Source organism: Balearica regulorum, chromosome 30 (genome assembly GCF_011004875.1).
Source record: "Balearica regulorum gibbericeps isolate bBalReg1 chromosome 30, bBalReg1.pri, whole genome shotgun sequence".
NCBI lineage: Eukaryota > Metazoa > Chordata > Aves > Gruiformes > Gruidae > Balearica > Balearica regulorum.
This window is the reverse complement of record NC_046213.1, coordinates 735,628-763,624: the sequence shown is the minus strand read 5'-3', so window position 1 is coordinate 763,624 and position 27,997 is coordinate 735,628. Positions and strand designations below refer to the sequence as shown.

Genomic DNA, 27,997 nt, shown 5'->3' with positions numbered 1-27,997 from the left:
GCGGACGGCGGCAGGGGGAGCGGGGGGGCCAGGGCGGGCTGCGGTGGTTGGGGGTTTTTTTTGTTGTTTTTTTGTCTTTTTCTCTCGTTTTTCCGGGCAGTTTTTCCTCATCCGGGGGCGGCGTCAGAGGAACCAGGACTGGAGAGAGATGGGGGTCAATGGGGGGGGGTGGCACCCCATGCCCCCCCACCCCCCCGGCATCGCCCACCCCCCCACACCCCGGGGCTGGGATGGAGGAGGGGCTGGGGGGGCGTGGCCCCACGCGTGACACGGGCCGAGGCGTCGGGGCGGTGTCGCCACCGGCCTCAACCAACGCCCGGCACATGGCGGACCCAGGTGGGGGGGAGGTACGGGGGGGGGGGGGAAGGGGCCCGGATGCCCCGCCCACTCCCCCCGCGTGCCAAACCAGCCGTGGCACCGGCACGCCATTGGCTGTCCAACTACCGCACCACCGGGTTTGGCCAATCGGGGGCCGCCTGCCCGCCGCAGCGCCCGCAGCCTGCCAAGGCCTGCTGGTGCCAGCCAATCCACCGCTGGCTCCTCCCCCTCCTGCCTGTCGGTGCCAGCCAATCAGGCACCATCTGGCTGGCCCGCCGAGGCCCCCCATTGGCCGCCAGCCCTGGTTTCCCCCCCCCAGCCCATTGGCTCCGGGCCGGTGCCGCGGCCTGCTCCAGCGCCAGCCAATCCAGGGCCGGCGCCGTGGGGCAGGCAGCCAATCGGGCGTCGTGCCACAGCGCTAGGGGCCAATGGGGCGCCCCGCTGGGGGTCACGACCCCCAGCCCCCGGTGCCACGGTGATGTGGGGGGGACACAACACAGGGTTGCCACGGCGATGCCGAGGGCAGGGATCCGCCCCGCCATTGTTCCCGGCAGGGCCTGGCAATGACATCATGTCTGGTTGCCCCTGGCAACCAGACATGATGGGGGGGTGGCCCAGTCCCCCCCCCAGTGCCTCCCAGTTTGGCAGCAGGGGTGTGTGGGGGGTGGGGGGGCATCCTGGGCCATGCTCATTAACCACTTAATTAGTCCACCATGGGAAGGAGGGGCGGGGGCGGGCGCGGGCCGGGGGCGTTCGGGCGTGCCCTGGGGAGGGACCTGTGTTTGGGGGGGCCCTGGGGTTTGGGGGGGACACACCCGGCATCCGGGGGCCCTACCTGCTGCTGGGGGAGGGTCAGAAAGTTGCCGTCGCGGGGTCCGAGGCCGACAAGGCGGGGGGCAGCGGTGGCGCCTGACGCTGCGAATGCTGCGGGGAGAGCGAGCTCAGCCCTGGGCCGGCACGGTGGCACGCAAGCGTGCGAGGCACGGCGTAGCGGCAAGAGGGCAGGTGTGTAAAAGCACCCGCACGTGACGTGGAGCTGGAGAGGGAACGTGCCCCCCCCGTGGGTGGGGGGATGGGGTGGGGGGGTGTACACACGCACGTGAGCGTGCGAGGCACCCAGGGCCATGTGCGCAGGGGAGCGGGTGCCCTCCCGTTGCACACGGGGGGGGGCTGCTCGTGCACCCCTGGGTGCCCCGTGCCCATTGCACAGCACCAGGATCCCCTCCCCTGGGTGCTCCCCCCACCCAGTACTTACCTGTGGGGACACCCCCCCGTGCCCCACCCCAAGTCAGAGGAAAACTCAAGTGATCACCCCAAATCTGGGCTGACCCAGGCGTCCGCACCCTGGACCCCCCAGTGGCACAAGGGACCCAGGTGTCCTGTGCCCCCTGCCACCCCCCCGACCAACCTTCCCCCCCCCCCCCGAAAATGGGGTAAAAAAGGGGAAAAAATGGAGAAAGGGAAAAACAAACTGAAAATGGGGTGGATGAGGCGCCAGCGGGGACGGAGCGGACGTGCCCGGGGTTCAGGGGGGACGGTGACAGCGATGACGATGCGGAGGAGGTGATGATGCACGGGCAGCCGGGCCGGGCTGGGCCACCCTGTCACCTCGTGTCACCCCCCCGTGTCAGCCCCGTCACCCCCCTGTCACCTGCTACATCCCCCCCCCCCCCCCAGGGTCACCTTGGTGCCACCCGTATCACCGGTGCCATCCTGCACCTGCCTGTGCCACTGCCGGGTCACCCCCACGGCCGCCGCTGCCCACTCGTGCCACCGGCCCCTGAGGTCACTGCCTGACACCTGCACCCCACTGCACCCCACTGCTGCACCCCCCTGACTGCTGCACCCCACTGCTGCACCCCTGCACCCCACTGCTGCACCCCACTCCACCCCCTGCACCCCCCTGCTGCACCCCACTCCTCCACCCTCTGCGCCCCACTGCTGCTCCCTGTGCACCCCAGCGCTGTGTCCCCCTCTGCCCCGTTGCTGCCCCCCTCCCGGCCCAGGTCCCGGCTGCGGGTGCAGTGGGGTGCAGTGGGGTGCAGTGTGGCACAGGTGCTGGGGACTTACGGGGTGCCGTGGGCGCTCCGCCCTGGGGGCCGCTGGGGGCTTTGGGCTCCGGCGGGGGCAGGGGCAAGGGCCGGGCCAGGGGGGCCCCCGCAGCCCCCCCGGCCCGGCCCTGTGCCCCGCACGGCTGCAACGAGAACACGGTGACGGGCACCCGGCACCCCAGGGACCCCCAGGGCGGGGGCGTGGGGACGGCGCAGCGGTGCGGGGTGGGGGGCAGCAGCACAGGGTGGCATGGGGGGACACGGGGGGGGGGCCCTTGGCCATGGCACGGGTGTGCATGGGGGGGGTCCCCAAGGTTGGGGTCCCCGTCACCCCCCGCCGGGCCCCTCCGCACCAGCCGGCGTGGCCGCTAGGGCTCATTTGCATACAAGCTCCGCCTCAATGTGCTTCATTTGCATAGCAGCCCCGCCCTGGTGGCCGTATTTGCATAATGCCCCGCCTCTTGGCACTCCGGTACCGCCTCTGCCGCCTCATTTGCATACAGGCTCCACCTTCTCAGCCTCATTTGGCTCTAGGCCACACCTCCAGGGAGGTGTCCTGCACAGGCCCCGCCTCCCAGGGCTAATTTGCTCACAAGCCCCACCTCCAGGGAAACTACTCTGCACAAGCTCCGCCTCCTCTCTCATTTGCATAGAGGCCCCGCCCCTCCCCCGTTGCCGTAGAGACCAGGCGCCTCTGGTCCCTCGGGACCTGCCCTGGGACCAGTATCCCCGCGGGGGCCCAGACTGGTCCCGGGGCCCTGCGCTGGTCCTGGGGGCCCACAGAGCCTCGCAGATTGCAGGGTTGGGTCGGGGGGGTGGGTGTGTGTGTGTGAGCGTCCCCCGTATCCCCACAGCATCATCGCCTCCGCACGTCCCGTGTCACCGTATCCCCACATCCCCTGTGGCCCCTCTCCCCATCCCTCCCATCCCTGCAGCATCCCCGTGTCCCCCGTCCCACCTGGGGGCCCTGGGTGGCACCGTCGGCGCAGACGAACTGGACGAAGTCCTTGAGCGAGTCCTGCCCGTGGTGGTAGCGGATGGTGGGGTGGGCGAAGTAGGGGCTCGACTGGGGCAGGAGGGACCCGGACGGGAAGTGCAGCGCCGAGGCCGTGGCCCGCGGGCTGCCTGCAGGGACCCTCAGCGCCAGCACGGGCGGCTGCAGGACCCAGGCTTGGGGGGGGAAGGACCCCCAGGACCCCCAGAGCCCACCCAGGAACCAGGTGGTTTTGGGAGGGGGGGGGGGGGCGGCAGTGGGACCCACGACCCTCAGAGCCCTCCCAGGAACCAGGCATTTGGGTGGGGAGGGAGGGGAGGATTGGGGACAGGACCCCAGTGGCCAAGGACATCACACCCACCCCAGCCCAGGTCCAGACACCCCCCCACCGTTACCCCCTCCCAGTCCACCCACCAATGGCCCAGGTGAGACCCAGGTGCCGGGGGTCAGGTCACCCCGACCACTCCAGAACGAGGGACCCAAGGAGATGAGATGGGGGGGGTTGGGGGCACAGGGGAGGTCAAGGGGTGAGGCAGTGGGGGAGGGCAGGGGTCCCAGGGGAAGCCTGTGGGAAGTGGGGGTCCTGGGGGGGGGTGGGGTCTCACCGGGGCGGACGCCAGCCAGGACAGGCAGGGGGTGGTGGCCGAAGGCCATGCGGGGGGTGGCCCCGTGCCCCGACAGGGCACTGCAGAAATCCAACTTCCCCGACTTCTTCAGCGCTGCCGGGCCTGGGGGGGGGGAGGGGGGGGGGGCCAGAGGGGTCGGGGGGGCACCCAGACCCCAGCACCGCCATGACCCCCTGGGGACCCCCCGGGACTCCCAGACTTCTCCCAGACCCCAGTGTCCCCGAGGCACAGACCAGCTCCCCCAGCTCTCAGGGAGCACCCACCCCCCCCCGCCCCCTCCCCCCGGCACCCTGCACCCTGTAGCCCCCCCCAAGCCCCCTCCATTGCCGTTAGCCCCCCTTTGCCCTTCACCCCCCATATTCCTCCTCCAATGTCTCTCCCCATGTCCACATCCGCCCCCAGGAACCCCCTGTCCCCCCCATATCCCCCTCATCACACACACACCCTCCCCCCCCCATCTGCATGCCCCCAAGCCCTGCCCCCCATGTCACCCACCGGTGTCAACGTCCCCCCCCCAGGGCCCCTGGCTACTGCCAGGGGCTGGGGACCGCCCCGGCCCAGGGTAGAAGACGTCGTCCCCAGGACCCTCCAGGTCCCCCTCGTCCAGCGCCTTGGGGCGCTTCGGGCCACTGCAGGGACAGGGGTGTCACCTCTGGGGACAGGAGTGTCACCCCCCCGACCCCTTGAAACAGCATCACCCACCAACAACCGGAGCACTACCCCCCCACTGGGGACGCAGGGACGTATGGGAGTCCTGGGGGGTGCCTAGATTTGGGGGGGTACAGGGTATCCCGGGGGGGGTCCCAGGGGCTTAGGGGGGTCCCAGGGAGTCATGGAAGTCCTGGGGGGTGTCCTGGGATGGGGGGGGGGGGTTGGGTCATTATGGAAGGTTCCAGGGTGGCCAAGGGGGCTATTGGGGGATCCCAGGGGTTTCTGGGGGTCCCACAGGTTACGAGGGATCCCATGTGGTCATAGCAGGGCCCAGGGGGGCCCAAGGTACCTGGCAGAGGGTGGCCCCAAGGGCCGGCGGCCAAGGGCAACGGGGCTGATGTTGTAGTAGCCCCCCGGGCTCTCCAGGTCGGCCAGCGAGAAGTTGGGGCCCGACGCCGTTGCCACAGGGGCTGGGGGACACAGGAGGACATGGGGGACCGACACAGGACATCCCCCTCGAGCCACTCCCACATCCCCCATGTCCCCATGTCCCACGCCCCCGCCTCCCCCAATGTCCACAACATCCCCCTATGTTCCCCCGTTTCCCATGTCCCATCCCTCCCCCTGCCCCCGCCCCCCCGTGTCCTGCGCCCCCCCCCCCTTGCATCCCCCCGCCATCCGCCCCATGTCCCCACTTACTCTGGGACACCCTCACCAGCTCCGTCACGTTCCAGACCCCCGATGTCACGAAGCAGTCCTGGAAGGTCAGGTGCCCTGGGGACACAGGGGGACATAGGGGGACACCGTGCTGGGCAGGGGGGAGCACAGAGCCCGAGGACACAACGGACACACGGGGCAGGGACATCACGGGGACAGAGGGTGCTGGGGACCATGGGGGGGGCCCACCGGGGGGGGGGCCAGGGGACACCAGGGGCTCACCATTGGGCAGTGGTTTGATGTCTGCGTCTCCCTGGGGGTTTGAACTGTCAGATTGTCCGGAGTCTGCGGGAGAGACAGGGGTCAGGCACGGACACCGGGGTGTCCCCCCCTCCCCGGACCCTGGGGTGTGCCCCCCCAGGCGCTGGGGTCCCCATCCCGCCTGAGGGGAGGGGTGGCCCCGGCCGCCCGAGTCCCGGCACTGAAGGGCCCCTTGTTCCCACGGGGTCGTTCGAGGTGAACATCCGCCAGGACCTCGGCTGCACCCACAGCCCCTGCCCACAGGGGACCCGGCGAGACCCCCCGCACCCCCCCAAACGGGACCCAGGTGTCCAGGTGCCCCTTGGCTGGGTGATGGGGGGGGGTGTGGGGGATGCAGCAGCCGCAGGGGGTTGCGGGGCAGAGGGGGGGAGCCTGGGGCTGGCAGGGGGCCGGGCCGGGGGGGGGGAGACCGGGGGCCGCCGTGGGGCTGGGCCGGGGGCCAGGAATGCGCTGGCCCCCCGCCAACGGGCAGCGCCAACAAAGCAGCCATTGTCTGCGCCGAGTGGGGGGGTGCCCCAATGCCTGGGTACCCCCCCCAGCACCCCCCCAAACCCCCCACCCCCCGCCTGGGTCCCCACCCGGCAGCAACCCCCCCATCTGCCCTGGACGCCTGGGTACCCCCCAGCACCCCAACCCCAGACGTCTGGATGTCCCATCCCCCCCCACCCCCCCAGACTGGACGCCTGGGTCCCCCCCACCAGCACCCCTAGGCCCCCCCCACCCCCCCAAACACCCCCTCATCACCCCGAGGGGACCCAGGCATCCAGGCAGGGGGGAAGGGCAGAAGGATAGGTCCCCTCCCCCATTACAGCCCCGCCGCGTCACCCTGCAGGGTCAGAGGTCAGCACGGCACGCGCCGGGTCGCGACCTCCGCGGTGGGGGGGGTCGCGTGCCGGGCGCGTGCCGCCCCACCCCCACTGCCCACCCGGCCGCTCGGGCCACCCACAGCCCCCAGCATGGGGACGGACCCCAACGCTGCATCCCGGGAGCTCAGCACCCCCATCCTGCAGCAGCCCCCCTCCCCCTGCCTCAGTTTCCCCCCCCAAGCCGGACCCAGCGGGTCCCTGTGTCCCCGGCGGGGGGCTCAGGTGCTGTTGGGCAGCTGCGCCCCGACCCCCCCCATCCCCGCGGGGTCCTTCCCCCCCACCCCCCCGCAGCTGCGTCCCCCAGACCCAGGTGCCGGGGGGACGACGACACACACAGCCAGCGCCAGCAGCGTCACCCGCGTGGACCCCCACAGTCCCTATGGGTCCCACGACCCACACGCGCCCTGGTGGGCCCGACAGACATCCATCCAGACCGGGGTCCTGGCTGAGCCCCATGGAGCCCCATAGCTCCACCTGCACCCCAAGACCTACAGACCCCATGGGTGCAGGCGCCTGCAGACCCAGGGCTGCCCCACAGGCTCCTTTAGATACATATGGACCCCCCTTCCCACCCCCAGCGTGGAGCCAGAGCCCCCGGCAGGAAAAGGGACCCCGGCATCCAGGCGCGCCCCCCACCCATAGAATAGATGGGGGGGGCACCAGCACAGCCCCAGGGCACACGCGTGTGCAAGACATGAACAGGAGCGGGTTGGGGGGGTCCCTGGCACGGGGCGGGGGTATTGCAGCAGAAGGTGACCCGCCATGGCACAGGTGTCCCCGTCACGGGGGGGCTATTGCAGAGAGGGGGTGGCACACCATGGCATGGGGGTCCCTAGCACGAGGTGGGGGTGTCCCCATCCCAGGAGGGTCCCGCCACGGGGCTGCGGTGCCGCAGTGTGTTTCGGGTGCCAACAGGCGCCGCCATCTTACGCACGGGGGGGGGAGTGGGGGGGGTTGGCACCGCGCCCCCCCCCCCCGGCCTGCAGCAGCCAAAGGGCCCCCGGCGAGGGGGGTAAGGGGGGATGCCGGGGGGGCGGGGGGGGGGGGGGGGCCGGGGCCCAGGGCCGCACACAGGGCCTCGTGCCGCGCACGGAGGCACAGTGCCAACCGGGGCCATTTTGGCGGCGCCAGGCGGGAGCCGCGTTGGGGATTTGAGCCCCCCCCAGCCAGGCAGGGGAGGGGGTGGGGGGGGTGTTTGCGGGGCTCTGTAGGGCCCCCCCACTGATGTACTCAGATTTGGCACATGGGCCTGGGGGGGGGGGGGCAGGATACACACCCCAAACTGCCCCCTCCTTCACCCCCCAACACACACGAGGGACCCAAGCACCCCCCAGCAAGGACCCAGGCGTCGGGGAGCTGACCCACTGGTAAAGCACCCAAAATCCCTTGTTCCGACCCCAAAATTACACCTCCTCCCGGCAGCAAAGGCAGGACCAGGCGTCCGGGCTCGGGTCCCCCCATGCACGCACACACACACGGCTCTGCCCCCTGTGCCCCCTGCACACTTGTCCCTGTCACAGCCCCTGCAGCACCGTGCACGCGTGTTCCCCCCCAACCCCAGCACGCTGTACACACCCGTGTGTGCTGCTGGTGCCCCACAGGCACGAGGGGCGGTTGCCCGTTGCACGCCCACGCCCTGGCCAAGGCAAAAGCATCTGCTGGGAGCCCAGCCCGTGGCACGGCTCGGTGCACGGCAAAGCTCAGTGCACAGCGGTGCACGGTGCGGGGGCTTGCTCCAGCACCCAGCTCGGTGCACAGCGTTGCTCCGTGCACAGCTCGTGGTGCACAGTCTGGCACGGCGTGCGGCACACGGCACGGCACATGGCACACGGCGCGTGCTTTGGCACACGGCGCGGCTTTGTGCGAGGCACACGGGGACCGGCACCCCTGGCCGGGGCCGCCCTGGGTGGGTGTGGGGAGGGGGACAGGGAAGGCTGCGGGTTGAAAGGGGGGCACAGGGCAGCTGCTCAGAACCATCGGCACCGCTCCGGCCCCGGTGCTGCCGCTGCCACAGCCCCAGCCCCAGCCCCAGCGCAGGATCCCGCTGCAGCCGCCCCCAGGGCATCACAGGGCGATGGTGGCACCAGGGGCCCCTCTGGAGCCCGGACAGCGGAGCCGGCGGGGGGGGGAGCTGCACAGCTGGGAGCCTCCACCGGCAGCCCCGGCACGTGCAGCAGCCCCCGCCGTCCCCCAGCCGTGCTGCTGGCTCCGGCTCAACCCTCCACCCCCCCACCGCGCTCCCCGCTGTCGGCACTCACCAGGTGAGTGGACAAAGTAAGCCAGGTAGAGGTCGAGCTCCTTGATGGTGACACCGATGTGGTGGGGCTGGACACAGAGGCCGGGGCTGGCGCACTGGGGAGCCTTGGCCAAGCGCTCGCCGTCGGTGCTCTCCAGCGGGACGCCCTTGAAGAGGATGACCATCACCAGGTCCAGGCGCCAAACCTTGTCGGCCTGGCGCAGGCAGTCGATGCGGCGGATCTTGCCCTTCTGGTCGGGGTTGGAGAGGACGCAGCAGGGCGCTTTCTTGCCGGTGACGGAGAGCACGAAGTCCTCGCGGCACTCGGGCCGGATGTCCTTGCGTAGCTTGGCCAGGAGGCGCGAGGCCCATTTCTGCTTGACCTCGGGCTTCTCGCCCAACAGCTCGTCCTTGACGGCGCGCTCCTCCTCCTTCGACATCCGCTTCTCGTGCTTCTTGAAGTACTTGCGCTTGCGGGCCTGCAGGTTGAACCAGGTGTAGGAGAAGGCCCGGACGTGGGGCAGCAGCGCCTCGATGAAGGGGTGGAACTCATCCTGTGGGGCAGGGCGACATCAGTGGGGCAGATGCCATGGGGCAGCCATGACCCCGGCAGCTCCTGGGGCAGGGGGGGATCCCCCATCCCACACGGGGAGCTCCCGGGGGGAACGGCCCCATCCTGCACAGCAGAAGCAGCCCCGTCCCGCGTGGGGGGGGCTCCCGGGGGGATGTCGGTGCTGTGCAGGGGGAGCGTCCCCAGGTACGGCCCCGTCCCATGTGGGGGGCTCCCGGGGCCACCCCAGTCCTGCACGCGGAAAGCACCCCCGGGCACGGCCCCGTTCCGTGCAGGGGACCGTCCCCAGGCACGGCCCCGTACCAGCCCCGGGGATGCTCAGCTCAGCCCCGGGCATCGCTGAGGACCAGGGATGCAGGATCCGGCCCCGGGAATGGCCCCGCAGGGCTCGGGGACCGGGCCAGCCCCGACCCGGGGGGGATCTGCCAGGCTCCCGGTGCCCGACCGGCCCCGGGGACGAGTCGGCTCCCAGCCCCACGCAGCCCCGGTGCTCCCATGTGTCCCGGTGTCCCCAGCCCGGGGACGGGCTCAGCCCCGTGTCCCCGGCCCCGCTCGGCTCCGGGTCCCCGTTCAGCTCCTGTCCCAGCCCCCGTCTCGGTGCAGCCCCGTCCCCATCCCCGGTGCTGCCGCAGCCTCGTCCCTGTCCCCATCCCCGGTGATGCTCCCGCTGCCGTCGGGACTCGGCCGCCCGCCCGGTCCCCGTCCCCAGAGCCGCTCCCTGCTGACAGCCCCATCCCCGGTGCCACCGATCGACATCCCCGTTAGTCCCCGGTGCCATCCCCCGTGCCCTGTACCCGCTGCCGGTGTCCCCGGTCCCCGTCCCCCGTGCCCGCTCGCTGGTGCCGTCGGTCCCCGGCCCCATCCCGGTCCCCAGTTGCCACCAGCGCCTGTCCCCGGTCCCCGTCCCTGGAGCCGCCGGTCCCGTCCCGTCCCGGTCCCGTCCGTACCATCGCGGCGGCTCATCCCGGCCGTGGGCAGCTGCCAGTCGGGCCCCGGCGGGGCAGAACGGGGCGGGGGGGGGGGGACGGACACAGACGGGGAACGCTACCGGGGGGGAAGGGGTTAACGGGGGCTACCGGGGAGGGAGGGGGGGCGGGTCCGAGGGGCGGACACTGCGGGAGGGGGGGGGCTCAGGTACCGGGGGTCCCGGTTACCGGCGGGGGGGTGGTGGGGAGGTGTCCCAGCTGCCGGGACAGCGCGGGTCGCGGTGAGCGGCGGGTCCCTGTCGGGGCGCGGGGGGTCCCCGGTCCGGGGGGTCCCGGTGCCTCCGCGGAGCCGAAGCCGCCGCCGCCGGGCGCGGAGCGCGCGGAGCCGCCGCGGCCCCTTTTGGCACCGGGACCGGCGCGGCGGCGGCCAATGGGAGCGCAGCGCGCGGGGGGAGCGGCCACCCCATTGGCTGGGCCGGGGGGGGCGGGGCCGGGGAGGGCGGTGGAGTTCGGGGCCGGGACACGGGGGGGGGGGTGCGGGGAGGGGGGGGGGCAGCGGGACGGAGCGGGGCCGGGCGTGATCCCCGTGCGTGTGCCACGCGTGTGCAACGGACACGAGGCGAGGAGGCCCCGCCGGGGCAGAGCCCCGGGGCAACCGCAGCCCCCGGGGGTTTTGCCAAAAGACGTGGGGATCCGCACCCATAAACCGTGCCGGGGGGGGGGGGGGGCACGGCGCGCCCCGACCGCGCTCCCCGTGCAAACCCTCGTGCAACAAACCCCGTGCAAAGGGGGGGGGGGGGGGGGCGGGGGGTCGAGCGAGGACGCCGGGGCTGTGCTCGCACGAGGGGTCCCGGGGGTCCGGTGCCCCCCCACGCCCCGGGAGGGGAAGGCCCTGGATTTTGGCCACTTTCCCCGGCCCCGTGGCGGCCCCAGTACGGAACAGTCCAAAACCTCCGTTTCTGCCCCCAAATCCCCGACGCGACTCTTGGAGCCAACACACCCCCCCCACCACTACCCCCCGTAATTAATTCCCTCTGTGCGAAGAAAAAAAAAAAAAAAGCCCAAAAAAAAAAAAAACCCAAACCCCAAAATTTGGGCGTTTCAGCAGCGGGGCTGGGTGGAGATTCCCGCACATCGGTGCCCGCGCACCTCCCCAGCCCCAAACCTCACAGCTTTCGCCCCAAAACCACAGCAGGGGGGGAGGGCGTGTGGAGGTGGGGGCCGTGCACAGCGTCGTGCTCCGGCCCCGTTTTGCTTTGCAAACCCCGTGAAACGGGATGCGGCGGCACTGGGCGGGGGGGGGGACACGGGATGAGGGGGCACCGAGGGGCTCCTGCTCCTCCCCTCCACAAGGGGTTCACACGAGGGGTCACAATTCGCACAAGGGGGCACGGCCGCACACGACAGCTCTGCTCACGGCATCCCCGGCCGAGCCACCCACGGGGCAGGGGGGGACCCAGATGTCCAGACCCCCTCCTCCCCGCAGACCCCTCCCCACAGAAAACCTCAGCATCCCAGGCCTGCCAGCACCCGCTTGGGCACGGGGAGGGCTCCCAGGACCACGCAGACACCTGGGTCCCCCCCCAAACGCTGGGGTGTCCCACCTCCGAAAACCCAGATTTGGGGTGGGCACCAGGGTGGGTCGGGCTGGCTGTGGTGGGGGGGTCCGTGACCCAAACGCCTGCGTGCCCCCCCACCCCACGCTGCAGCCACGGCGAAGACAAAGAGCCGCCAGGTCGGGACCATGCTGGCCGGCCACGGGGGTCCGCCCGAACGCCTGCGTCCCCTCCCCAACGCCTGCGTCCCCTCCCCATCCCTCCGCAGGGAAACTGGGGCTGGCATGGAAGGATCTAGAGTCTCGGATGCGCCGGGCTCTGCCCGGACACCGGGGTCCGAGGCCGAGGCCGGGGGTCCCCTCCCGGACGCTGGGGTCCCCACCCGAACGTCGGGGTCCGCGCCGAGGCGGGGTCCGGCCCCGGTGCCGCCAGGCTGCCATTGGCTGCGCCGGCCCCGCATTGAGCCGCAGTCTCGGGCGAAGCCACGTCGCCGCGTCCGCAGCTGCGAGCGCCCGGCAAAACGCCAGCGCGGCGGCGGCGGCGGGGGGGTTGGGGGGGCGGCGCCGGATCGGGAGGGAAAAGCCCAGAAAAAACAGAAAAGAGGGAAAAAAAGGAAAAAAAAAAAAAAAATCCATCCCCCCCCCCCCCCAGTCCTCCCCCCTCGCCCCAGCAGCGCCCGCCCTCCCGCGCCGCTGCCAGCTCCCCCCGGCCCTCGGCTTCGCCGAGAGAGAAAACAGCCCGAAACAGCCGGAATTGCCGCCAAAAATCCCCCCGGCGGCCCCTGACGCCGCTGCCAAGACCCTCCCGTGCAGGGAGGGGGGCGGCCGAGGAGGAGGGGGGGCGAGCGAGGGGCATCCTGGACCCCTGGGCCAGTTGGCGGGGGGGGGGGGCGGCCACGAGGGACCCTGGCACCAGGCCGGGAGCTCCAGGACCCCGATGTCCGGGGGGGGCCGCAGGCATCCGGGCCGGCTCGGAGAGAATGTGCCGGATGATTCTGGCGGGGGACGCAGGCAGCCGGGGGGACACACACACCCCGGAGTTTGGGGGGGACCCAGGTGTCCAGGGCAGGGGTGGGGGGGACACCTGGGTGTCCCGGCTGTGCGGAGGAAGCCGCCTGCCTGCTCCCCTGCCCGCGGCCACGTGGAGGATCCAGGCATCCGGGCAGCTCGAGGGGATCCCGGGGGTGGGGGGGGCTCCCTCCCCCCCCACTCTGTCTCCATGGGGCGGGAATGGGACCCCAACACGGGGGGGGCCACACGCCACAGCGGCTCAAGATGGTGCCGCAACCGTTTGGCAGCAGCAGACCCAGGTGTCGGGGTGTGCCCCCCCCCCCGAGCCGAGGAGGGGGCACGGGCTGTGTGTGTCCCCCCCCCAACCCTGCTCCCTCTCTGGAGCGGGTCCCGGCGTCCCGGCCCCGCCATGGCCTCCTGCCAGGCTGGGCCGGGGGGGGGCCCTGCGGTGCTGCCGCGTCCAAGAAAGCTTTTTGTGGCCTATCAATAATTCAGGGCCCCCCCGGCCCGGCCAAGGGCTCCTCCATTATTGATGCTGCCAGCACAGCCCCGCAGCCGGGGGGGGACACACACAGAGGAAGGGGGGGGCCAGCAAAGCCGTGAGTGCCGCAACATGGGGGTGCGGCGGCACAGGCAGCGAAGCACACACACGCATCGCGCCATGCATGTGCAGGGCCAGGCGTACGCCTCGCACGTGCAGGCGACGCACGAACACTCCACACACGCATTTCCCCCCCATCACCACCCCCCCAGTGCGTGGCGCCCACGCGTGTTGCCCGCCCACGCTTCGCACGGCCCTGGGCGCCTCACACGGCCTCGCACGGCCTCGCACATGGCGGGGGGGGGTGCAGTTCCTCCCCCGCACCGATTGCATCAGCTGGCGGCACAGCCGCACACGGCCACGCGTGGGGCACGGGGCCCTTGCACATGCCTCGCGTGCCGGCACGGGCATGCACACGCATGCGCTGCACCTTGCACACGAGTATCGCACACCTGGTGCGTGCAGGGATGCAACACGGAGGGGGTGTGGGAGCGCACCCATACGTGGAGGCACCGCGCACACATGTTGCACACACGCTGCACAGGGAGACGCGCGCGGAGCGTGCAGGCACAGCTGCCACGTGTGCACATAGCCTGCACACGCATCGCACAGGCACGTCCATGTGCGCTCAGCCCCCATGACACATGTGCATCCTCTCTCCCCGTCACGCACACCTGCACCCCGTTACATACGTGTGGACATCCCCACTCTTACAAACATGTGAACCCTGCACCCCCATCGCCCTTTGCACACCCCTACAGCCTAACGGTGCCCCGTGCACCGCCCTGCTCCTCGGCCGGCCCTACAGGCGCCGAAGGGGCTGGCTGCAGGCTGGGGGGGGACACACACAACACCTGCACTTTGGGGGTGCTGGGGCACCTCATGCCCCTCCCATCCGTCCCCCCCCCCGAGGTGGCTCCGCACCCTCCGCGGGTCCTGGCACAGCCGGCAGCACGGGGGGTGCCCTGCAGCAACGGGCTCTGCCGTAGCGCCATGCCATGCCGTGCCGGGCCGTGCCACGCCATGCTGGGCTGTGCCACATCCCGAACCCGCGCCAGGCGACATCCCCTGACACCACGTCCTGCCCCAGGCGCACGGCGTGCTGTTATCACATACGTGTCACATATAAGTTCTGTACGTGGTGCGTGTACCGTGTGCACCCCAGCACGTGCTGCACTGAACCCCCAAAACGCTCGTTCTGTTACGCGCCGTGACGCACACAGCGCATGGCGCGTTGCACCCCACTGTCGGCAGCACCTCGTGCTCTGCGCCGGCCACGGCACAGAGCGTGGCACCCATACCACGCTGTGCAGGCACGGAGGGGCCGTGCGGGGCCGCGATGGATTTTCCCCTGTGCTTTGGGGAGGAAACAGCCATGGGGGGGGCATTTTGTGCAGCTGGGGGGGTCTGTGACCCCCCCTTTGCTCCATCCCAGGGGTCACTCAGGTGGCGACGGTAACAGTGATGTCGTGACAGCGAGGGTGACGGTGACCCACCGCGCTCCCCAGCTGCACCAGGGTCCAGCCCGGGGCAGGGGGACGGCTCCGTGGGTCCAGGAGCCCTCAGCTGAGGCGGGGGGGGGTGGATCTGGCAGGACAAGTGGGGACCCTGAAGGATGGGGGGGGCCTGGCCCAGCGAGCAGCTGCTGGAGCCCGGGGGGGCTGGGAGGGTGGGGGGCTGCGGGGCTGGGCCACTGCCGGTTATGGGGGGCCAAGGACCGGGGGGCCAGGGGCCAGCAGCAGCCGAGGTGCAGCCCCACGCCTGGTCAGGCACAGGGCTGCCGCTATACGCGCCGCTATAGGTGCTGCTATACGCGCCACTGTCCGTGCTGCTATAGGTGCCGCTATGTGTGCTGCTATCTGTGCCCGCGGCTGGACGCAGCGGCCGGATCCTGCGCGCGCTGGGGGCCTGGCCCTGTGCCGGGGCGGGGGGGGGATGACGGTGGCACCGGCCCAAAACCGCCCAGAAACAGCTCAAAAGGGAAAGGGGGATGAGAGGGGAGCACACGCATGTGAGCGTGCAGTGCCAGCGCGTGCATGGACACCCTTCGGCACCCTCGGGATCGGGCCCGTGAGGCTGCCGTGCATACGTGTGCGTGTGTGTGCACACGTGTGTGCGCAGTGTGAGACTGGGGGGTGCACACGGGGGTGTGCAGGCGTGTGCAGAGTGCAATCGCGTACACAGACCAAGCAAGCACGTATGCGTGTGGCATGTGGCTGTTGCGTGTGCACACGGGAGCACACGCGTGTGCGTTGGCACAGGCAAGTGGGCTCACAGGCGCGTTGCTGGCGTGTGCGGGCAAGGGCACACGCATGTGCAATGGCATGTTGCTGGCGCGTGCACACGCGTGTGCAGGGCGGGCGCCGAAGCTGCGAGAAGCGCCGCTGGCCGCCCGCCCAGACGCAACCGGCCGCCAAAACCGCCCCGAAAAGCGGGAGAAAAGGGCAACGGGGGGGGGGAACAGCAGCGCCCGGCGGGGGGGGGGGGGGGGCGGGCCGCCCAAGAAACCACGGCGGGACCCCGGGGGGACCCCAAGACAGCTGGGGGAGGGGGGTGGGGGGGGCAGGGACCCCCATAGGAACCCACGCAGGGATCTCTGTGCCACAGCCCCGAGACGCGCCCCCACCCAGCGCCTGACGTCGCTCTCCCCACGGACCCTCCCACGGACACCCCCCTCCCAGCTCCCCTGCAGCGACCCCCCCCCTCCCCACAGCCCCCCGCAACACCCCAAAAATGCCCCGGCGCTGACGAGGGGTCCCCCGGCCCCGGTGCCCCCGCGGGGGCTTCCCCCTCACCCGGCCCCGCGGAGCCCCCCAGCCGCTCTGCTATGGACCCCGGGGCCACAACCTGCCCCCCCCCTCCCGCCCCGGGACCGGCCCCCCCGTCCCGGCGGTGCCCACAGGCACAAAACACCCCGTAGGCACCGACTGCTCCGTCCCGCGGGGGCTCCGTGGGGCAAACAGCCCACGCTCCCCCGTTCCCCGTGGGTGACCCCTGCCCGCGGGAAGGGGCTTCTCGGCGGCACCGGGCCGGGGGATCCCAGGGCGCTGCCCCACTCCGGACCGAGTCACCCTCCCCTCCGCACCGGGCCGCCGCCGGGCTGGGCACCACCGGGGCCCCCCCGCCCCCCCGCACCGGGGGTCCGGCCGGGGCCGCTCCGGGATGCAGCGCCGCGGGCACCGGCCAGAGGCGGCAGCAGCCCCAGACCAGCCCAGTCCCCCAGCAGCCGCGCACCGGGAGTGGCCCCGGCGCTCACACAACGGTCCCGGTACCGGCGGAGGAAGAGGCGTCGCCGCCCGGTAACGGCAACCGGGGAGGGGTCGCACCCCCACCCACCGCACCCCCATTTTGGGGGGGGATGTGTTGCAGCCGTTCGCGGCGCGCAGCAAAGTCGGGATCGGACCCCCGGGACCGGACCCCCCTTTACAGACCCGCCGTTACCGGACGCCCCCCGTTACCGGATCCCCCGCTCCCGGCCGTACCTGGGTGAGGCAGTACGGGGAGTACATGGCGGCGGTGTCAGCCGCGGCGGGGCATGGCGGGGGGTCCGGGGGTGCCGGGGATCCGGGGGGGGTCCCGGGTCCGGGGGTGCCGGTACCGGCAGCGCGCGAGGAAAGTTTGCCCGAAGTTGGCGCCCGCCGCACTTTTGCCGCGGGAAGCGCCGCGCCGGACACGCCCCCTCCAGGCCACGCCCACGACCCGCCCCAGGACCCGCCCACCCCGGCCTCGGACCCGCCTGCTCGCGGTGCGGCTCCGCCCTCCTCTGCCGCTGGACACGCCCCCGCCGGGCTGGGCCCCGCCCCTGCCGGGGACGGACTGGGGGGACACGGGGAGACACGGGGGGCTATGGGGGACACGGGGGGACACGGGGGGACACGGGGGGATATGGGGGACACGGGGGGACACGGGGGACGGGGGGACACGGGGGGACACGGGGGGATATGGGGGGATATGGGGGGATATGGGGGACACGGGGGGCTATGGGGGGATATGGGGGGATATGGGGGACACGGGGGGCTATGGGGGACACGGGGGGCGTGGGGGGACACGGGGGGCTATGGGGGACACGGGGGGACACGGGGGACGGGGGGACACGGGGGGACACGGGGGGCTATGGGGGACACGGGGGGACACGGGGGATATGGGGGACACGGGGGATATGGGGGGATATGGGGGGATATGGGGGGATATGGGGGACACGGGGGGCTATGGGGGACACGGGGGGACGGGGGGGCGTGGGGGGACGGGGGGACACGGGGAGATATGGGGGACACGGGGGGCGTGGGGACACGGGGGGGACATGGGGGATATGGGGGGACACGGGGGGATATGGGGGACACGGGGGGATATGGGGGACACGGGGGGCTATGGGGGACACGGAGAGGGACACGGAGGGACATGGCAGGACACGAGGGTCATGGGGACACAGGTCCCCCACCTGCCCCGTCTGTGCCGCTGTCCCCGCACACACCACCCCCCCCCCCGGGGCAGGGACCCCGCAGCCGCAGGGATCGGCCGTGGGTCCCCAGCGGTGACAGTGCCGGGGGGGGCAGCAGGGCCAGGGCCAGCACTGTCCAGCGACCGACCGCCGTGACAGCCGTGTCGTGACAGCGGCAGTGTCAGTGACCGTGTCGTGACAGTGTCAGTGCCGATGACAGTGACGGTGCCGTGGCGGTGTGGGTGACAGTGGCAGTGGCAGTGACGGCGGCGGTGGCAGCCTCATCTGTCATTCCGGCTGCGGCCGCGTCCCTCCGCCATCTGTCACCGCCCGGTGCCAGCGCTGGCATCGCCGCCGCCGCCACCGTCACCCCTTCGCTGCCGGAGACCCCACCAACCACCACAGCCCAAAGCACCGGGGGGGCACGAGGGACCTGGCTTTGGGGTGCCCCAGGTGTCACCGGGTGTCCCTGGTCTGGGGGGGACCCCAGGAGTGGGGGGTGTGTCTCAGCATCCCACCCACCCAGGTCCCCCCCACAGGTAGGAGTGGGTGGGCACGGCTGTGTGTGTCCCCCCTCCATGCTGGGCCACTGCCATGGGGGGGGCACCGCCATCCTGCGGGGGACACGGGAAGACATGGCTGCACAAAGCCCCTGGCTCTGCCCGGGTACCCCTAGGCACGGGGTGGGGGGGCACCTGGGGATGGGGTGGTCCTGGGTGTCTGAGCCAGAGGGGACCCAGGCATCCGGTGTCTGAGCCCCCATGTCCCCGTGCACACGCATGTGCAGCCAGCGTGCGTCACACGGGGCCCATCGAGTTGTGTGTGTGTGTGCCCCCCCCCCCACCAGCTGTTCGGGGACCACCGGTGCCAGATGTGCCGCCGCAACCGGCTGGGGCCGCAGATGGAGCCGAACATGGGAGGGGGGGTGGTGATGTGTGCGCGGTGTTCGCACACACTGCCACACGCCACAACACGCCCTGACACACTGTGACACGCCCTGACACGCCGCCACATGCAACGAAATGCCCTGACATGCCATGACATACCAGGACAGGCACTGACACCGTAGAACATCACCTGCCAGCCCCCGGGGACACCTGGGTGTCGGGGGGCTGCGTGTCCCTCCCCAAAGGCAGGATGGGGACCCCCATGCTGGGGGGGGGGGGCAGGCCCCGGGGGTCAGTCTGGGGCTGGGGAGTCTTGGCGGCAGGGAAGGACAAAGGCAGGAGCGAAGGAACTGCAGAGGCCCCGAAATCGGGCAAAACTGCCCCAAAATGGGCTGGTTTCCAGCCCCTCCCCTTGGCTGGGTTTAGGGGGGGCCCTGGGTTCACTGGGGGGGGTGGGGTGTCGGGATCCCGGACATCTGGGTCCCCCAGCTGGCGTGGGGGGTGGCTGGGGGCTGCAGTGGGGGGTGGGGGCGCCCGGACACCTGAGTCTCCCACCCCAGGCAGACCCGGGGAAGGTTTTGGGGCGATTTCGGGGGATTTTGGCTCTGGTTAGCGGCAGGTTTTCACCGGTTGCCGACGCCTGGAAGCCATTAGGGTTCCCCCCCCCGGCCCCCGGCAGCTCCAGCCAGAGCGGGGGGGGGGGGAGCAGACCCAGGCATCCGGGTGCCCTGGCCCCCCCGTGGGGCCCACGCGGGGAACGGTCCCGAGCGTCCAGGAGCCCCCCACCCCCTTTTACCGTCACCCCCCCGCACGGCACCTCCCGCGTCCCCCCCGCAGAGGACCGAGGGGTCGGGGGGATGCTACTGGGCGGGGGGGGGGTCGGGGGGGGGGCTCGGGGGCCGGCGGCGGGCAGGGAGGGGTTAACACCGCCGAGCCCTTGGCAGCGCGCCCCGGGGTTTGGCTGCGACTGAAAAGGTTGGGGGGGGGGGGCGGGGGGGAGGGGAACCCGCGCCGAGCCCCACCACACCCCCCCCCCCCCACGGGGGAGGGGCGGCGGTTTCGGAGCAGCGCGGCGGGGAGCGCCCCCCCAGCCCCGTTTCAGGGTCCCCGCAGCCCCCCCGCCGGACCCCCCAACACCAAGCGGGTCCCGTCCCCCCCTCCCCGGGGGCCCCTCCCGTTACGAGCCGCCCCCACTCCCGGGGCCCCCCAGCCCCGTTGGGGTCCCCCCACCGCGGGTTGCCCCGCCCCCGCCCGGCTTCCGCCCGCGCCTTCACCAGCTTGCTGACGTCACTTCCGCCGGCCAGCACAAGATGGCCGCGCCCTTGGGGCGAGTGTTGGCGGCGGCGCTGGGCCGGGCCCGGGTCTCGGTGGCGTTCGCGGCCCCGGCGCGGCCTTACCGGGCGCTTCCGCTGCGGCGCAGGACGGGCCCGGCCCCGGCGGACCCCGCAGACCTGCGGGCGGCGGCGCGGCGGTTCGGGCGGCTGGGGGAGGCGTCGGGGGTCCCGGTTTGGCGGCTTTGGCCGGACGCCGAGCGGCTGCGGGAGTTGGAGGCGGAGGAGCGGGAGTGGGACCCGCCGCTGCGGGAAGTGCAGGCGGCGCTGGACCGGCGGGAGCGGGAGGAGGCGCGGCGGCGGGAGGAGAGGTGGGACGGGGGCGCTGGGAGAACCGGGACCGGGGGGGGGTGGGGGTGGCCTGGGGGGGCACTGGGGGGCGTGGGGGTAAGAACTGGGAGAAACAGGACAGCGCTTGGGGAGACATTGGGGGGAACTGGGATCGGGGCCTGGGGGGGGCATTGGGGGGCGTGGGGGTAAGAACTGGGAGAAACGGGACCAGGCTTGGGGAGACGCTGGGGGGAACTGGGAGAGCGCAGGGCTGGGGGTGTCCCCATCCCGGGGGTCCCGTTCTGTCCCCATCCCGGGGGTCCCGTTCTGTCCCCGCAGGCAGCAGCTGGTGGCCCGCAGCCTGGCGACAATGCCGGCACGAGTGAGTGCGTGGCGGCAGGAACAGGCAGAGGCGCGAGAGCGGCAGCGGCAGGAGGCGGCGCGGCGGCAGCGGCTCTTGGCCGAGGCTGGGTTAGGGGTGCCCCACCGAGCTGGGACCCCCCACCGTGACAGCCTCCGGGCCCAGGTGCTGCTGCAGGACCTGGAGCAGCGACAACGGCGGGAGGAAAAGCGCCGCCGACGGCAGGAGCGGGTGGAAGCTGCCCGTAGTGCCATGGCTGCTGCTGAGGCCGCCGCCGCCTCCCGGCCCCCCCCAGGAGCCCCCCCTGAGAGCACAGGGACCGTCTCCTCCTGAGCCCCCCGTCCTCTCGCACTGTCACACCCACACAACCCCCAAATGGGTTTAAAATTCTGCGTTTAATTTCATCCCCCGAGTTGTGGTTCTTCCCGCAGTGCCGCCCCCCACCCCCCCCCCAGGGCCGAACGGGGGAAGGGGTGGGGGGTGGGGGGAACAGGAGAAAGCAGTTGGTGTGGGGGTGCTCCGGGGGCTCCCCTACTAATCCCTGCTGCTCCCTTGGGAGGTGGTGGGGCTGGGGCCCAATGGGGGTCCCAGTCCCTCCCCTCCCCAAAAGGCAGAGCCACAGCCCTGGGGGGCCATGCAGAGCTCTGTCCCACCCTGCAGCAGGAACACACACCCCCCCCCCCCCCCCCCGCCAAGAGGCAGCGTGGGCCCTGTGTCGCCCCCCAGCCCCCTGGAGGTGGGGGAAGGGTGGGGGGCGCCCGCCCCAGCCCCCTCAGTCGTCGTCGAAGTTCTGGCTGAGCAGGAAATTGGCCGCCAGATTCTCGTTCTTCTCGCAGGCGAAGTAGGCCTGGATCACCAGGCTCTCGGGGAAGCCCAGCGCCTTCAACTGCAAGGGCAAGAGCAGAAGCGTTCACTCTGGGCCCTACTGCCACCCCAGCGCAGGCACACCTCCCCCCTGCCACTGTTAACTCTGATCCCTACACATTATTGCTTGGAGCGTTAACTCTGGTCCTTAATGATAACTGAGAGCTGTTACCACCTTACCCTTTCTATGGCTTCTTTTTCCTGAGGCGTCACCTGGATGTAGTTCATCTGGGGGGACTCATCCCCGATGGCGCCCATCTCCCCCTCAAGGTCGCCCAGCTCCCCCAGCGGTTCGTTCAGCATCTGGATGAACTGCTCCTGGTGCTGGCTGATTTGCTGGGGAAGGGAAGGTAGAGCAGGGGATGAGTCGGGTGGGTGCCAGGGGGTGCGTGCCAGGGATGGGGGTGTCCTGGGTGGGGTACCTGGAGCAGCTGGGGGTTCTCCTGGCCCAGCTGCTGGAGCAGGGCGGGCAGCAGGGCCGGGTTCTGCTGGATCACCTGCCGCATGTTCTGGAACTGGGGCTGCTCCCGCAGGAACTCCAGGGGGTTCTCCCCTGCGGGGGGGTGGGGGGGTGAGTGGGGCCTGGCAGCCACACCCCTCCCCAGGAGCAAAGGAAGGTGGGGTCCCCCCCAGCCCTGCCCCACCCCTGGCCACACCCCCAGACAAGGACCTCCCTGGGGGTGTGGCTTAGCACCAGATCCCACCCCAGGGGGAGGAGCCTCCAAGCCCTCAAGCCACACCCCCAAGCCCAGACCCCACCCACCGGGGGTCCTCCCACACCCCAACCCTGATGGGCAGTGACACGGGGGTGTGGCCAGCCATAGCCCCGCCCAGTGGGCGTGTCCTGCAGAAGCCCCACCCCACCCACCTTCTGGTGCCGGCTGCTCAGGGGGGCGGCTCTCCTGCACGGGCGGGCGCTCGGGCTCGGGGCTGCCGGGGATGCCCTGGGGGCACCGGGGGTGAGAGGGGTCCTGGGCCCCTCCCCCCCACATCCCCCTGTCCCCCCCCGTCCCCCCCCAGCTCACCATCAGCAGGTACTCGACGGCACGGTGGGGGTTGTTATAGCTGGCGCGCAGCGCGGCCACCACCCGTTCCCGCTCGTAGCCCATCGACATGATCTCCGTCAGCATCGTCTCATACTCCGAGCCCGTCACTGCCAGTCCCGTGTCAGCGCTGGCCCTAAGACCACCCCACACCCCCACGCCCCCCAAACACCCCCCGCCTCCCATTTACCTTTGCTGCCCCATAACAAGGACACCCCCTCCCATTTATCTCCCCCATTCCCTCACCTGAGGGCCCCCCCAAACATCTTCCAAGACACACCCCCCCCTCCCCATTCCAGACCCCTCCCTCATCACCTCTCCGGGGACCGCAACCTCCCGCACCCCAGGGGATCCCTCCATGTCCCTCCCCCATCCCCTCACCCGGGGACCCTCCCCGCACCCCCCTCCTGTGTCCCCTGGCACCCACCGAGGGTGGAGGCTGCGTCGGCCGAGCGCCCCGCACTACCTGGGGGGGGAACAGAGCTGTGGATTCAAGAGAGAGATGTGGCAGCCGGGGCCTTTCTGGGAGCGCCAGAACACAGCCAATCCCCCCCAAAACCCCCTCTGCCTCTGCCCCCCCCCCCCATACTGGCCCAGACCAAGCCCCCACTCTCCTGCTACACCCCCCCCCCCCCAATCTCCTCTGTACTGGCCCCTAATCCCCCACAGCCCCCCCCAAACCACTTCACTCCAGCCCCTGCAACCCCCAAGTACAAGATCCAACAGAATTAGCCGCCCCCCACCCCCTGATCCCCCTTCCCCTCCTTGGGGTTCTTCTGCCCCCTTACCCCGCCGCAGGCTCTGAGAGGGCAAGTGGAGGGAGATCATGGGATGGCGGCTCCTCACTGGGGGCGGCCGGTGGCGGGGGGACGGCGTCAGCAGCTGGGGGGGGCCCTGGTGCCGCTGGAGGCTCCGAGGCACTGGCAGCTCCAGCCTCAGGGGCTGTGGTGCCCAGCACCGACTTGGCCTGCAGGAGGGGATCGTGAGCAGGTGGGGGAATTCAGAAAGGGTCTTGATTTTGGGCAGAGGGGGAACTGGGGAGGGTCCCACCTTGGTCACCATGACCACCACAAAGTTTTTCTCGTCGATGCGGTACTCGCGGATGGGTACATCATCGCTCAGGATCTTCCCGGCATAAATGAGTTTCTGCCCAGCCACAGGGAAGGCATCGCTGCCCTTCTCCGCCTCGATCTTCTCCTTCAGCGCCCGCACCTGGGAGATGCAGAGGGTCGGGGCAGCCCCTCCAAAATAGGATCACCCCAAAAAACACAGGGCCCCACCAAGAAACAAGAAGGGTCCCCCCAGGACGCTGTCTCAGGCATTGCCCCAGAGAGAACAGCATCTTGGGGGGACCCAATAGCTAGGGACGAGCTCTGAGCCCCAAAATTCAGCCCCCCCCTCCCCTGCAATCTCCCTGGCATACAGGGGGGTCCCAGCCGTCCCAGCCTCCCCCGAGGGGGGGCACTGGGGAGCCCCTAGCTGCACAATAACAGTCAACACCACCGCCCCCCACCCGCAGCGGGCACAACACCGATACCCCACTCCTAAACAGAGACACGAGGGGACACAGAGCCCCCCCACCACCGCACACGGCTCCATCGTGAACCGGGAGGGGACCCGAAACGGCCCGGCGGGGACACAGAGACCCCAGGCTTCCCCACTCCCGGAGGAGCCGCCGGGCCCCGTCCCCGGCGGGAGCGGGATCGGCCCAGACTGGGGCGGGGGGGGTGGGTGGGGGGGAGGAGTGGGTGGGGGGTGAGGCCCAGCCCCGCCCGCGCGCTCCGCGGGCCGCTCCCGCCCGGGCTCCACTCACCGTTTCGTGCGGTTCCATACGGATCTTGAAGGTCTGCTGCTGCAGCGTCTTCAGCGTCACGGTCACCGCCATGGCGCGGCGGCGGCTCCTCCCGGCGGCCCCACAACATGCAACTCACGCCGCCGCCATCTTAGGCGCCCCGCCGCTTCCGCCACGTGACGCGCGACCGGAACTGCGTCACGCTCACGAGCCCCGCCCACCTCCCCTCCCTCTGCGGCGGCGCGCACTGTGCATCACGTGACGCGGGGAAAGGCGCGGGGCCATTGTCACGTGAGCTGCGCGACAGCACAAAATGGCGGCGGCGGCAAGATGGCGCGGGGAGGCAACGGGACGGAGGCGGCGGCCGGGACGAGCGTTAATTTAATAGAAACCGGATCGCGACACCCGTACAGTCACGTGCGCCCGCGGAGCCCCACCCTCCCCCCCCCCCCCCGCCGGTACCGGAGACGGGGGCTCACCCCCACCCTCCCCTCGCCCCCGCGGTACCGGGCCCGGCGCCGTTCCTGAGTCCTCGCCCCGCAGGGGGCCCGGCCCGGCCCCCGCTCCCCGGTCCCGCGGGCGGGTGGCGGCCATAGAAAAGAGTCCAGGTCTCACAGAGACATTACGGTCCCGCCCCGGGGCCGGCCGGGCCGCGCCGCCCCTCACAGCTCGTCCCGCGGGGCCGCCTCCTCGGGCTCGGCCTCGGGCTCCGGCTCCTCCTCGTCCTCATCCTCCTCCTCATCCCCCTCCTCCTCCCCGTCCTCCTCCTTCCGCTGCTTCTCCTCCTCCTCCTGCTTCTTCCGCTGCTCTTCGTCCTGCTGCTCCTTCATCTTCCTCTCCGCCTCCTGCAGGACACGGGGGGTCACCGAGGGGGTCCCTGAGGGTCACAGGGGCGGGGGGTCCCATCCCCTCCCGTACCTTGGTGGCCCCCCAGGTCTCGTTGCCCATCTCCTCCGCCAGCTTCTCGTCATCCGTAATTAGGAAGTTGTCAAAGATGGTGCCAGACTTCACCTGCAGGACAGGAGGGGGTCAGGGGGGTCCTGGGGGGGTCAGGGGGGTGTCCCGGTGCCCCACGCACCTGCCAGAGGTCGAGGCCGATGACGCCGAAGCTGTCGTAGGCGTAGAGGTGGGGGTCGGGGCTGTACTCGGGGTTGTCGATCTCGGGGTGCACCCACTTCCCCTTGTAGTCGGGGTTGTCGATCTGCTGGGGCCGCCACTCGCCCTAGGGGGGGTCGGGGGGGTGTCAGGGGGAGCACAGGGGCACAGCCCAGCCCTTGGGAACCCCCCCCAGCCCCCCCGGGGCCTCACCTTGTACTCGGGGTTCTGGATGACGGGGGGCTCCCACTCCCCGTCCATCTCCTCATCCCAGTCCTCCGGCTTCTTGGCATCGGGGTCAGGGATGTGCTCGGGCTTGTCCCAGTCCTGGGGAACGGGGCGGGGGTCAGGGCCCTTCCACAGCCTCCCCAGAGCCCTCAGAACCCCCCGGAACCCCCCAAACCTCAGGCTTGGTGTCCTCGGGGTCATCGATCTTGGCCCGCTCGTCCCAGTCATCGGGTTTCCGTGCATCAGGGTCCTTGATCTTCCTGGGGGGCAGGAAGTCCCAGTCCTCCTCCAGGCTGCCCGACTCCACCCGCCCGTTGTCGATCTTCACCTCGTAGGTGTTGTCCGGCCGCACCACCAGCGTGTACAGGTGGGTGAACTCGTCGTCCTGCAGCGAGGGGAGGCTCAGCGGGGCCACGACACCCCGCCGGGCAGCGGTGGAGTCCGTGTCCCCACCATGTGCCCCCCGCCGTGCCCCCCTACCCACCTTGCAGCGGATGTCCTTGTTGATCAGGACGTTCTTCCCCTTGTAGTTGAAGATGACATGGACTTTCTTGGTGCCAGGGCCGCAGATGTCAGGGCCTGGGGAGGGGGGGCACACACAGGGGGTGAGGGGGGGCTCCCCATACAGTGCTGGGGGGACTGGGGGGGGCCCAGGGACCAACCGAACATGATGTTGTACTCGGAGTCGCCGTGCATGTCTTCCTGGTTCAGGCTGGCCGGGAAGAGTTTGACGTAACCACCGCCACAGTCGATGTTCTGCTCGTGTTTCACGGTGAACTGCACCACCAACGTCTTGTCCCGGTTGCTGAAGGGCTCGAAGCGGGAGGAGATGGCGTAGAACCGGGCATCCTGGCTTGTCTGGATCCCTGCGGGCACGTTGGGGTGAGCGGGGGACGCTCCTGGCCCCGGGGGTCCCCACCCGGCATGGCCTGGCCCTGGAGGTCTCCTCACCTTTGTCCTTCTCGGCGTCACCGTAGAACTTGCCAGCCGTGAGGACGAACCGGCCGTAGTCGGGTTTGTGCTTTGATTCCACCCACCGGCGGGTCCAGGCATCTGCAGGAGGGGAGAGCTCAGGACCCCTGGCTGGTTCTGCCCCCCCCCCCCCCCCCCCCGGCCGGTCACCCTCCAGAGGAGCCCATCCAGGAGAGCCGCCCACCCTGGGCAGAGCTGGGCTCCCCCCATGTTACTGCTCCCCCAAGAGGGAGCTCAGGTCTTGGAGTGTCCCTTGTTGTGGGGCTGCACAAGGATTTGGGGTCCCAGGGAAAGACAAACCCCCAGTGTGAGCCAGCTCCTGCCTGCCCCCACCATGGCAAACTCCTCAGTCCCCAAGTGTCACCCCCCAGTGAGGGCTCTCTACCCCTTGGGGGGATCCCACTCCTGACAGCTCCCACTTACAGCTTCTCTGGTCCCTCAAGCTGGGGAGGTTCTCAGCACCCTGTTCCCCAGCCCAGGGGGGGGGAGCTCCTACACAAAGTTCTCTCCAGGACCCCCCACCCAAGTGGGCCCTGACCCCCCTCAAGCTCTCTGACCCCCACCTCTACCTTAGAGCTCTCATCCCCCTTGCCTCACCCAGCTCTTCCTGAGGACTGACCCTGGACCCTCAACCCCCCATCCCTCCAGTGACCCTTACCCTTCATCCCCTGTATGACCCTCATCCTCCTCAGCCCAGGTGAGACACCAGCACCCCCCATCGACTCCCACACCTAGGCCGCCTCCCACCACAGCCCCAGCTCCGGAGAGGCCTCCAGGCCCCCCATACCCTCCCCTCACCTGGGGGAAACACCCTAGGTCCCCCACAGCCACATCCCTAATCTCAGGGGACTCCCCAGCCTCCCTCCCCTCACGGGAGTCTCCTCATGTCCCCTTCACCTCAGGGGACCCCACGGATCCCCACATGCCCCGCCCTCGCCCTCCCCAGGGGGTACACCCCCCCCTTCCCCTCACCTCCATCCCCGAACTCCTCCCGGAAGAACTGGGTGGGCCCGGCCGCCGCCAGCGCCAGGAGGGCGCCGAGCATGACGGGGAGGCTGAGACAGCTCATGGCGGCGGTCCCACACGGCGCGGTGCGGCCCCGACGTTCCCTCCCTCCCGGCCCGGCGGCGCCCGGCACTGCGGAGGGGGGCGGTGGCGGCGCCGCCTTTTATCGTCCCACCGCCCCTCGGCCCGCCCCCGGCCCCGGTCTATTGGCCCGTACCCGCGCAGGGCCCGTTCCCATTGGCCGGCCGCCCGCTGGCCGGCGGCGACGGCGCCCCCGAACGTTGGCGTCCCAGATGGCCGCTTCCCATTGGCTGAACACGAAGGCCAATGAGGAGCGACCACGCGTTAAGAGGGAGACGCCCCCCCTCCCCTCCCGCGCGCTCCTGT

At 71.0% G+C, this 27,997-nt stretch overlaps 4 protein-coding genes across 6 annotated transcripts; 1 reads left to right on the top strand and 3 right to left on the bottom strand.

Annotated features, from left to right (window-relative positions):
* Position 1: 1 nt before the first annotated feature.
* Positions 2–16,973, bottom strand: NFIX (nuclear factor I X). 3 transcript variants are annotated; one of them, XM_075738040.1, is made up of 10 exons: positions 16,807–16,973; positions 8,743–9,274; positions 5,580–5,642; positions 5,340–5,414; positions 4,990–5,110; positions 4,485–4,618; positions 3,969–4,091; positions 3,328–3,494; positions 1,154–1,242; positions 2–138 (listed from the first exon to the last, which is right to left on the bottom strand). In XM_075738040.1, exons 1-9 carry the CDS (start codon positions 16,831–16,833, stop codon positions 1,171–1,173), a joined length of 1,314 nt encoding a protein of 437 aa, XP_075594155.1. In that variant the 5' UTR covers positions 16,834–16,973; the 3' UTR covers positions 2–138; positions 1,154–1,170. The 3 variants fall into 3 exon arrangements, with proteins under 3 accessions (XP_075594155.1, XP_075594154.1, XP_075594153.1); XM_075738039.1 differs by having other exon boundaries at positions 8,743–9,199; positions 16,807–16,959; XM_075738038.1 differs by lacking the exon at positions 16,807–16,973 and adding an exon at positions 10,239–10,590.
* A 2,935-nt stretch (positions 16,974–19,908) lies between these two features.
* Positions 19,909–21,015, top strand: GADD45GIP1 (GADD45G interacting protein 1). Its single transcript, XM_075738225.1, has 2 exons — positions 19,909–20,291; positions 20,590–21,015. The coding sequence occupies exons 1-2, from the start codon at positions 19,960–19,962 to the stop codon at positions 20,942–20,944; spliced, it is 687 nt and encodes a 228-aa protein (XP_075594340.1). The 5' UTR covers positions 19,909–19,959; the 3' UTR covers positions 20,945–21,015.
* Positions 20,988–24,566, bottom strand: RAD23A (RAD23 nucleotide excision repair protein A). The gene is made up of 9 exons (XM_075738223.1): positions 24,332–24,566; positions 23,569–23,730; positions 23,307–23,485; positions 22,946–23,001; positions 22,501–22,628; positions 22,344–22,419; positions 21,898–22,028; positions 21,656–21,811; positions 20,988–21,497 (listed from the first exon to the last, which is right to left on the bottom strand). The coding sequence occupies exons 1-9, from the start codon at positions 24,401–24,403 to the stop codon at positions 21,384–21,386; spliced, it is 1,074 nt and encodes a 357-aa protein (XP_075594338.1). The 5' UTR covers positions 24,404–24,566; the 3' UTR covers positions 20,988–21,383.
* Positions 24,567–24,673: 107 nt separating this feature from the next.
* CALR (calreticulin) lies at positions 24,674–27,761 on the bottom strand. Its single transcript, XM_075738222.1, has 9 exons — positions 27,578–27,761; positions 26,585–26,686; positions 26,296–26,499; positions 26,118–26,212; positions 25,809–26,018; positions 25,619–25,732; positions 25,389–25,532; positions 25,229–25,321; positions 24,674–25,155 (listed from the first exon to the last, which is right to left on the bottom strand). Exons 1-9 carry the CDS (start codon positions 27,672–27,674, stop codon positions 24,973–24,975), a joined length of 1,242 nt encoding a protein of 413 aa, XP_075594337.1. The 5' UTR covers positions 27,675–27,761; the 3' UTR covers positions 24,674–24,972.
* Between the last annotated feature and the right edge of the window lie 236 nt (positions 27,762–27,997).